A 10,857-nucleotide genomic window follows, 5' to 3' on the forward strand; every position below is an offset into this window, starting at 1 on the left:
GTCTTTGAGAATATCTTCGGTACAGTTCCAATGTACATTCAGGTCCTTTGTTTGAGAAGTACACTTACATTTCATATGTATATTTTCTATTTGCTTAGGACTTTCATTTGTATTTAAATAAGTTTTAGTATGGTTTTAAGTTCCCAAATATTTTTTTAATTGTCTTCTAATAGGAAGATTGAAAGAGATTGATGGTTTCACAAACAATATACTCCCGAGGCGGATATCATGAGCAATGAGTCGTACTTAAGTAGCACTTAACAAATCATTCTGTGATTACCGCTGGGAGGGGGAGACGCTAAACGCCTTTGTTCCTAACGTGAAAGTTTAATAGTGTTTATCGATAATATTGTTTATGGCATAAGTGTGTGTGTGATTTACTCTTTGTATTTACCTATTTGTCATGTACGATAGAGCTGTTAGCTCTTGGACCCTGCTTTTCTAGCCGCCGGTTATCTAATGCATTGAATCCTGACCTATTTTTCTTCCATTGTATTTACTACATATTTCGTTCACACACACTCACATCCCGAGGATTCAGCCCGATGCAGCTGTCTAACACCCGAGTACCTATTTACTGCTAGGTGAATTTCATAGCTTCTTTTCATCGATTGGTGCTAACCTTGCCTGAAAAATCCCACAGACCCAGACACATCTTACCACATATCTTTCAGGCAGCTACCCAAACTTTCTTCTCCTCTCACCGATCAGCTCTTCAGATGTTGTGTCCATCATTCACTCACTAAAAACCAAAGCTGGGAACATTAGTGAAATACCATCCATGGTATACAAGAGTGCCTCCCATGCCCTTGCACCACCCATAACTTTGCTGTTCAATAAATCTCTAGAGTGTCATACCTTCCCAGATATCCTTAAAAAAGTAAGAGTAACGCCAGTTCATAAAGAAGGTAACACAGCAGATATAAATAATTACAGACTCATATCAAATCTACTTATATTATCAAAAATATTTGAAGAAATTATTTAAACAGCTCTACTCCCATCTCGTAAAATTCAATATACTGTCCCTGTCAGTTTGGCTTCTGCTCCCAAAAAGAGTACCAATGATGCAATTGTTAGTCTGCTTGACTTAATCTACTCAGCCCTTGACAAAAGTGAGTTTCCGATTGGACTCTTCATTGACCTGAGAAAGGGTTTTGATAATGTTAACCATAATTATTAACTATAATAATAATTATTAATTATTATTAATAATTAATTATTATTATTTTTAATTAATTATTTTATTTTTAATTATTAATTTAATTATTAATAATTAATTATTATTAATAATTAACTGTAACCCCCAATAAACATCTTTACCATTGTGATCATTGCTGTCTTATATGTGCTGTCAATCTGCTGTATGGTGTCTATTAATCTTGTTTAAATTACTAATCAAACTGTCAATGTAATCAATCAGTGCTTTAATATAACAATGTGCTTTAATATACTTACTTATCTCTCTCATCTCATTTTTCTCTTGTAATGTATCTTTCATTTATCAATTCTGATTGAAATTACCTACTTAAAATTATCTGCTAGATTAAGGACCTGCCCGAAACGCTGCGCGTACTAGTGGCTTTACAAGAATGTAAATACTGTACTATCCAATGTATTCTCTCAAACTCAATGTACCTTCTTGTATATATATAAATAAATAAAAAAAAATAAATAAATAAATAAATAAATAAATTAACTCTTATTGAAAATCCACCATTATGGAATCCGAGGCCTTGCCCTGAACTATATCCGATCCTATCTTAGTGACAGACACCAATATGTAGCCATCAATGATATAACCTCTCCCACTCTACCATTAACTGTAGGGGTGCCACAGGGCAGCATCCTAGGACCCCCTCCTGTTTCTTATATACATCAATGATCTGCCTAATGTCTCTAACATGCTTAAATCTACATTGTTTGCTGATGATGATACTATCATCTACTCTGACCCCAACCCACTCATATTAAATAATGTTGTAAACAATGAATTAAAAAAAGTCCACTTGTGGATGCCAACCAACAAACTCACACTAAACATAGAAAAGACCTACTACATCCTATTTGGAAGCAAATCAACAAATGAAATTCAGCTTCAAATAGATAATGTAAACATTAGCAATGAAAATGATAGAAAGTTCCTTGGCCTATATTTAGACAAAAGACTCAACTTCAGCACCCGCATTCAACACATAACTAAAAGGGTTTTTAATACAGTTGGTATACTCTCTAAGATCAGATATTATGTACCCAACTCTGCTCTCCTCTCACTCTATTATGCACTTATCTATCCCTATCTTACTTATGGTACCTGTGCTTGGGGTTCAACCTCTGCAAACTACCTCAAGCCCACCATCACCCCAGCAAAAATTTGCTATCAGGACAATAACAAACTCTGCTATCAGGACAATAACAAACTCTGCTATCAGGACAATAACAAACTCTGCTATCAGGACAATAACAAACTCTGCTATCAGGACAATAACAAACTCTGCTATCAGGACAATAACAAACTCTGCTATCAGGACAATAACAAACTCTATCAGGACAATAACAAACTCTGCTATCAGGACAATAACAAACTCTGCTTTCAGACAACACACAGCTCCCCTGTTTAAATTCCTAAACATGCTAAACATAATTTCACCCCATACATTCTCTTGTGTCAATTACATTTATAAATGGTCAATGCTTTCCTCGGAAAGTGGGGAAATTTCTGATAGAGGAGAAAAGACATTTGCGCAACACTTTCCATTAGCACTGCGAGCACAGTATGGGTGGCATATTTAAGGGAATGGAAGAGGGGTCCCCTCCCCACTTACGCTGTAGCCACGGCCTGCTTCGCAATGAAACCCACACCGCACCGACATGTGGGCCAGTCGACAGTACCGTGGGTTCAGTCTGTTTAACTGTGTTCCAAACTAAATGGATCTTACGCCAGCTACCTCGGCCCCGGACCTAACCCCGTCCGGCATTGTCGTCGTGGGCCCATCGACGTCTCAGTGCGACCCGCCAGGGACGGCCTGCCCACCTCCTCAGGTACTGTTGTGTCTGTTTTCCCTGCCACGCTCGGTGTGTGCGCCCCCCCCCCCCCCCCCCCGTTTAGTTATGGTGTCCCCAGTACCCAGCGTGTGCCCAGCGCCGTGTCCCTTGTGGTGCATGTTGCGTCGCCCTAGCTAGCTTCCCTCCCAGGTCTATTTGCCTTCTCTCTTGGATGCTAGCCGTGCGGGTTATTCGGCGTGCCCCCCCCCCCCCCTTTCCGCCCTCCGTGCCGCGCCTGGGCGTGCAAGTGTGGGGCTACTAATGCCCGCGGGCCGGCATTGCACCATCTGGATGCATCACCTCACGTGGCCAGGCTCTCCGTGGTTTTCTTGCCCCTAGCCGCTGTCCCTAGGGGCCCTGGCTCGCTTCTTGCCCCAGAAGGTGCCTGGGTCAGCAGGCCACAAGGCGTGAACGTTTGGACTCCAGTACGCCCGTGGGCTGGTGTCGTTCCAGGTCTGATGGCGTACGTCGCCGGACACTCCGTGGCTTGTGTTATGAATTAATGGTCTGCTATGTGGGGTCTAGTATTGTGGAGTAGGGTCAGCAGTTAGAATCAAGATGTAACCCAAGTAATGAAAATCTTAAAGGCCCAGCCCCCAATAAAAATAAAAAACAGTATGAACTATAGTGGCTTCCAAAAAGATCAGCCTAGAGGTAGATCATTGATCTCCTACACAGGAAGAATGGATACTCCTTTAAAACTAACTTACTTAATTATTAACCCCTTAACAACCCCCCCCCCCCATATACATTAAATAACAATAACAATAATTACTTTACCACACTATCTTACGTTAAAAGCCTTGGTCCACGTAGGCAGGATACAAGGTTTTACAATTAGCACAAGCTAGGGTAAAGTCTACTAGTGAAGAACTTGAAGCTTGAGGCAGCTTAGGGTAGTGAGCCCACGTGGTACCCTAACACAACACAACACTTAGGGGTACCCAAAACACTAGCAAATACTACCCAAGGTCTACACAAGTCTTACAATTCCAGAGTAGGCACGATTATACACAAGGTACTTGTCTTAGTGGTTACAGGAACTTAAGGTAAGGGAAAGAAGTAGGAGGAAGGGTAGAGGGGTGCAGAGCAACTCAGAAGAGATGTTGACACCACGAACGCCCGCCAGAGATGGAAGCCAGCCTCGATGCTCAGCTTTCTCCAGCTCACTTGCTGCCGGCCGACTACTCAGCTAATCGTACAGCAGCCCTATATCCGAGTTTTCTCAAATCTACTATACTAATACTTTCTAATCATTTGTAAACATAGTTGATGCCTATTTTATTAATTAATAATCAACCACAAGCTCAGTCTTTAAATGCTCTGTGAGAAACAAGAATCGTTTTACATCTGGCAGGGAAGATACAAACAGACACACGTTGACAAGTGCATCAAATAATATAAAGTAGTTTATTTAGCTCAATTTGACCTCTGGTTTTCAACTGAGGACCCAGGGTTGTAACAGCTTGCTTGCCCCTAAGAGGTGTCCCTAGGGGCCCTGGTTGCATGCCCGGGGTGTCCAGCGGGTGCCTACGCCATCGTCCCTTGTGGTGCGTGTTGTGCCGCCCTAGCAGCTTCTCTCCCAGGTGGAAGGGGAAGCAACGCAAACACAAACCGTAACTGTCTCTATTTTCCGCTTGTTACAACTTGTAATAAAGTTGTTACATCTTGGCTTAACGTGTTTATGACGTATTAGAACGTTGTTACAACTTCCTATATTGGTTGTTATAACTGGTTAGGAGGTGCTAAAACTTGTTTGAACGTTGTACCAACGTCGTAGTTTTGGTGTGTGTTTGGCGGGATTTGCCCTCTCTCTTGGACACGAGGCTGTGTGGGTTATCGGCGCAGCCCTTCACCCCCCTCAGTGCTGTGCACGTGTGGGCCTCCTTTACGCCCACGGGCTGGCGTCGCACCACGCCTGGTGGCGTCGTACCACATGGCCAGGCACTTCGTGGCTTTCTTGCCCCTATGGGGCAAAGGCCCTTGCTTGCCTTTTGCCCTGGAGGGCCGCCTGGGCTCGCAGGCTACGTGGTGTGCACATGTTGGGCTTCCCTCTACCTGCAGGTCAGTGTCGCACCACGCTGGGGGTGTCACCCAATGTGGCCAGCCACTTGGTGGCCTCTACGCTCTTAAGGGTTTGCCCCTAGGGGCCCCTGGTTCGCCTCACGCCCCAGGCGGCGACTGGGCCCACGGACAATGTAGTGTGCATGTGCAGGGCTCCCCTCTATCAGCGGGCAGGTGCCGCATCCACAGGTGGATGCACATCTTTTAGCTGATGTCTCCCTTGCGGTCAGGTGCTTCGAGGTGCTCTTCCCCAGTTATGCTTTTGGTGGGCCCTCAGTCCCTTCGGGTTTTTTCTGGTGACTAGCTCGCTCTAGTTGGGCGGGGTGCCTGGGGTGGGCCTCCGGCCACAGGGACAGGCAGCTAGTGCCTGTCAGGTCCCTCATGCCCATGGGCCACGACATGTACGTGGCGCGGGGTCCCCCAGTCATAGGCCCCCCTGCGTGCGGCTCACTCTTCCGCGGGCTCCTCCGGCCCGGTTGGCTACAGGTTAGCAACGGGGGTCCGGTGGGCCCCGGGGGGTGGAGGGGCCAGTCCTAGCCGCCTAGAGGAGTGGTGGCGTGGCCCCTGCCCTGCCCGGTTCGGCCTCCTGTCGCGGCCAGCCTCCCGGGCCGCTGGTTTTTCCTGACGTTTTGTCTGCCCGGTGTAGCCCCGGCAGAAACTGCGACCTCCCAGGCCGATGGATTTATCCAGACGTCTTGTCTGCTCGGTGTAGCCCGGAAGAAACTGTGGCCCCCAGGTCGCTGGTTTATCCAGACGTTTTGTCTGCCCTGTGTAGTCCAGAAGAAACTGCAGCCCCAGTCTTGCCCTTCACCGGGCCCATCTTCTTGGGCTTAGCCGTGTTCCATTAGTTTAATTTACAAAAAAAGCCTCCAGATCTTTAGCCCCTGCTATTGCATTGCTCTTCAACAAGTCACTTGAACTCCAAACCTTTCCAGATATTCTAAAAAAAAAGCGAGAGTAACCCCTGTCCACAAATGTGGTGATCCCACAGATGTTAACAACTACAGACCTATATCAATCCTGCCAAACTTGTCAAAAATTTTTGAAAAACTAATCTATAAGCAGCTTTACTCTTATCTAGCCAAACACAATATACTTAGCCCTTGCCAATATGGCTTCAGACCCAAAAAAAGCACTAACGATGCACTTATTAGTATGATTAACTTGATTCATGCAGCTCTTGATAAAAATGAGTTCCCTGTTGAGTTATTTGTGGACCTGCGTAAAGCTTTTGACACTGTCAACCACCAAAACCTTCTTCTTAAACTACATCATTATGGAGTCAGAGGACACTCCCTGCAATACCTCAAATCCTACCTTACTGACAGGCTCCTGTATGTTTCTGTGAATAATTCAATTTCTCCCACCCTACCCATCAACATTGGTGTTCCTCAGGGCAGCATACTTGGCCCTCTCCTCTTTCTCATCTACATTAATGACCTTCCAAATGCCTCCCAACACCTCAAACCAATTCTATTTGCTGACGACACAACCTTCATTTACTCCAGTCCTGACCCCCTTGCTCTAAATGCCACAGTAAATACTGAACTAAATAAAGTCCATCTTTGGCTAACTGCCAACAAACTCACCCTTAACATTGACAAAACTTTCTATATTCTGTTTGGCAATAAATCCTCTAATCAAATAAATCTCAAAATACATAATACCCAAATTTGTAACAAATTAGATGGCAAATTCCTTGGCATTCTCATTGACCACAAGCTGAATTTCCAGGGACACATTCTAAATATATCAAAAAAGTTTCAAAAACTGTTGGCATTCTTTTTAAGATCAGATATTATGTACCCCGCCCTGCCCTGGTGACTCTCTATTACTCCCTTATCTATCCATATCTCAACTATGGTATTTGTGCTTGGGGCTCTACTACCCAAAATCATTTACGTCCTCTAATTACTCAACACAAAGCTGCTATTAGGACAATATCCAACTCTGGCCCCAGACATCACTCGGTACCCCTACTCAAATCTCTGAATATGTTAGACATTAAGTCACTGCACATTCTCTCATGTGTATTGTACATATATAAAACGCTAAACTGTAATGCCAATCCTGACCTCAAAAGCTTCATAGAAGGTTGTAACAGAACCCATGAGCACCACACCAGAAATAAATGCAGTTTTGATATTCCTAGAGTACGACTTAATCAAACTAGAAATGCTCTACAAATCAAGGGACCCAGATTGTGGAATGATTTTCCCAACCATGTTAAAGACTGTACCTCTCTCAACCAGTTTAAGATAAAAACGAAGCTATACCTAATAAATTCCCTGTAACCTACCTTACCCTTCTATTGTCAACCAATGTCTGTTTTTTTTAAAAAGCGCTGTTTGTCGACAGAATTGTATTTGTGCTGCTTTTTCAGCTATGTTTTCATTCCATGTTTTCATTTTACTCTTTATGCTCAATTAGTCTTAAGCTTTAGTCATTTAAGTTTTTCATGCCCGAAACGCTTTGCGTAATAGTGGCTTTAGGCATTGTATGTACTAGCCCTATCTATAAATCCATCACTCTTTGTAAAATCTCTTGTATGTATGTACCTTACCTAAATAAACATTTGATTTGATTTGAGTTGATGTTCCAGCTGTTGATGTCCCAGCTGATGATCTAGCTGGTGAGGTTCCAGCTGATGATGTTCCAGCTGCTAATGTTGCAGCTGATGATGTTCCAGCTGTTGATTCCCAGCTGCGCAAGTTCTAGCCGCTGAAGTTCTTGCTGTTGGTGGTCCAGCTGCTGATGTTCCAGCTGACGTTGCCCCAGCTGCGGATGTTCCAGTGGCCGTTGTTGCAGCTGATGTTCCAGATGTTGACGTTCCAGCGGTTGCTATTCCGGCTGTGGGTGTTTCAGCTGCTGATGCTCCAGCAGCTGATGTTCCAGCTGTTGATGCTCCGGCTGTTGATGCTCCAGCTGTTGGTGCTCTAGCTGTTGAGGTTCCAGCTGACGATGTTCCAGCCGCTGATGTTTCAGCTGATCACGTTCTAGCTGCCATCGTTGCAGCTGATGTTGTTCCAGCTGATGTTGTTCTGCTGCTGGTGTTCCGGCTGTTGATGTTCCAGCTGCAGATGTTCCAGCTGCCGGTGTTCTGGCTGCTGATGTTCCAGCTGCTGGTGTTCCCGCTGCTGATGTTCCAGCTGTTGATGACCCAGCTGATGTATTCCAGCTGCCGATGTTCCAGCTGCAGATGTTCCAGCCGCAGGATGTTCCAGAAGTCGATGTTTCAGCTGTTGGTGGTCCAGCCGCTGACGTTCTAGCTGCCGATCTTCTAGCTGTTGATGTTCCAGCTGAAGATGTTTCCAGCTGATGATGTTCCAGCTGGTGCTGTTCCGGCTGTTGATGTTCCAGCTGAAGATGTTCCAACTGAAGATGTTCCAGCTGCCGATGGTCTAGCTGCTGATGTTCCAGCTGCTGATGTTCCAGCTGCTGATGTTCCAGCTGCTGATGTGCTAACTGTTGATGTTCCAGCTGATCAGTTTCCAGCTGCTGATGTTCCAGCTGGCGATGTTCCCAGCTGCTGATGTTCCAGCTGAATATGTTCCAAATGTTCCAGCTGCTGATGTTCCAGCTGAAGATGTTCCAGCTGTTGATGTTCCAGCTGCTGATGTTCTAGCTGTTGATGTTCCAGCTGATGAGGTTCCAGCTGCTGATGTTCCAGCTGCTGATGTTCTAGCTGTTGATGTTCCAGCTGATGAGGTTCCAGCTGCTGATGTTCCAGCTGGCGATGTTCCAACTGAAGATGTTCCAGCTGCTGATGTGCTAGTTGTTGATGTTCCAGCTGATCAGTTTCCAGCTGCTGATGTTCCAGCTGGCGATGTTCCGACTTCAAGTAGACTGCAAGTCGGCTTCAAGATGACTTCAAGATAACTCCGAGACGACTCCTAAATGGCATCACGTCGACTTCACGATGACTTCAAGACAACTTCAGGTGGAATCCAAGACGTCTTCAAGATGACTTCAAGATGGCCTCTAGTTGGCGTCTGGATGACTTTGGGACGTGACTTTAGGCCAACTCCAAACGCCTTAAGGTAGTTTTAAGATCACTTGGGTGAACCTTCAGGATGTATTCAGACTGGCTGGACCTATAGTGTATTCTTCAGCTAAGTTTTCTTTCTCACGGGGCTCGGCGGGGGTCCCCCCCTCTCTCTTCCACGCTCTCGTTGTCGACTGCAGGATGGCTTCACGATGACTCCAAGATGACTTCTTGAGGTCTGCATGATCTCTTCACGTTGATGCCGTGATGACTTCAAGACGACTCTAGGACGAATCCTAGATGTCTACAAGATGATCTCTAGGTGGCGTCCGGACGACTCCAGGTTGCTTGCAGGACGACTTCAGGACGATTAACAGACGACTTCAAGATGCCTTTCACGGGGCTCAGCGGGGGTTCCCCCTCACCACGCTCACGTTGCGTGTTTGCGATCAACTACAACATGACTTCACGATGACTTCTTGACATGCGCATGATGACTTCATGTTGGCGTCTTCCTGATTCCAGGATGATTCCAAGATGACCTCTAGATGGCGTCAGGACGACTCCAGGAGGCCTTCAGGACGAATCCCAGACGACTCCAAGCTGCCTTTCATGTTGACTGGCAGCATCATATTATATATTACATTATATTAAATATTAATTTAAGTTTTTTTCTATTCAGTATTGGGTTATAGTTGGCTCACTACTGCCCCTGGGAAGGCCAAAGCAGTGATTGCCTCGTTGTCCTAACTACGTGTCTACATTACCTCCTATTGTCCTGGTGACCGAGCCCATCCGCCCCGGATCTAAATGCTCCACCAGCGACCCAAGGACGCAACAATTATGCACATTCTTCTCTCCTGCTACATCGAGCTTGTCCACACTGCCTGCATCTTGTGGTACCGGCCTACATGATCCACAGCGACCAAGGGAACAGTAGCCTCGTATTTTTTGTTATATTGCTTTTCTTTCTTTCCCTGGCAGGGGAAGTCCTGTAGCGAGTAAACTTATACTCGCTCCATTATCTCATCATCTTAATGGCATAACTAACTACACAAGTTATAATCCTATCCTTATTTACAGGGAACGGTTTTTACACCCTCCTATCTTACTGTGAGCTGTGGTCACCCTATATAAGCCAGCGATTTGATGAATAGCAGCAAGGATCGCACTTATGATACGGGAGACATCTCCCATCACACAGGGTGCAGTCGCACCTCCACAGATCTCCAGTATCAGCTCTTGATACTGGTAATGGCTCAAAAGGGCCACCACTTACAGGCTATTCATGCCCGTGCCACCTCTTGGGTGGCTTAATCTTTATCAATCAATCAATCTGAATAGCAGACGGGAGACATCTCCCGTCACGCAGGGTGCAGCCGAACCTCCACAGATCTCCATGACTTCAGATGGAGTCATCTTCAGATCTCCATGACTACAACATGACTTCACGATGACTTCTTGACATGCGCATGATGACTTCATGTTGATGGCTCAAAAGGGCCACCACTTACGGGCTATTCGTGCCCGTGCCACCTTTTGGGTGGCTTAATCTTCATCAATCAATGAATAGCAGACAGTTCAATTTCCACAGTCAACAATGTAGCACATGGCGTGTACAGTTCTAATCGACCCAAGACACTACAGCTTCGACACAGAGCAGACAGCAGACTACGACCGCATCGAGCCGCCACGCTCTCGCTCCCCGAGTTCAGACACACAATTCCCAATCGAGCCGCCACGCTCTCCCACATAGAGCTCCA

General features: G+C 45.6%; 1 protein-coding gene across 1 annotated transcript; it reads right to left on the bottom strand.

Moving 5' to 3' along the window:
* Nucleotides 1-7,950: 7,950 nt before the first annotated feature.
* On the bottom strand, nucleotides 7,951-10,579 carry LOC123753489 (G-box-binding factor-like). The gene is made up of 3 exons (XM_045735474.1): nucleotides 10,480-10,579; nucleotides 8,736-8,955; nucleotides 7,951-8,650 (listed from the first exon to the last, which is right to left on the bottom strand). Exons 1-3 carry the CDS (start codon nucleotides 10,577-10,579, stop codon nucleotides 7,951-7,953), a joined length of 1,020 nt encoding a protein of 339 aa, XP_045591430.1.
* Nucleotides 10,580-10,857: the final 278 nt, after the last annotated feature.

The sequence above is a fragment of the Procambarus clarkii genome, chromosome 6 (assembly GCF_040958095.1).
Source record: "Procambarus clarkii isolate CNS0578487 chromosome 6, FALCON_Pclarkii_2.0, whole genome shotgun sequence".
In the NCBI taxonomy this organism is placed as follows: domain Eukaryota; kingdom Metazoa; phylum Arthropoda; class Malacostraca; order Decapoda; family Cambaridae; genus Procambarus; species Procambarus clarkii.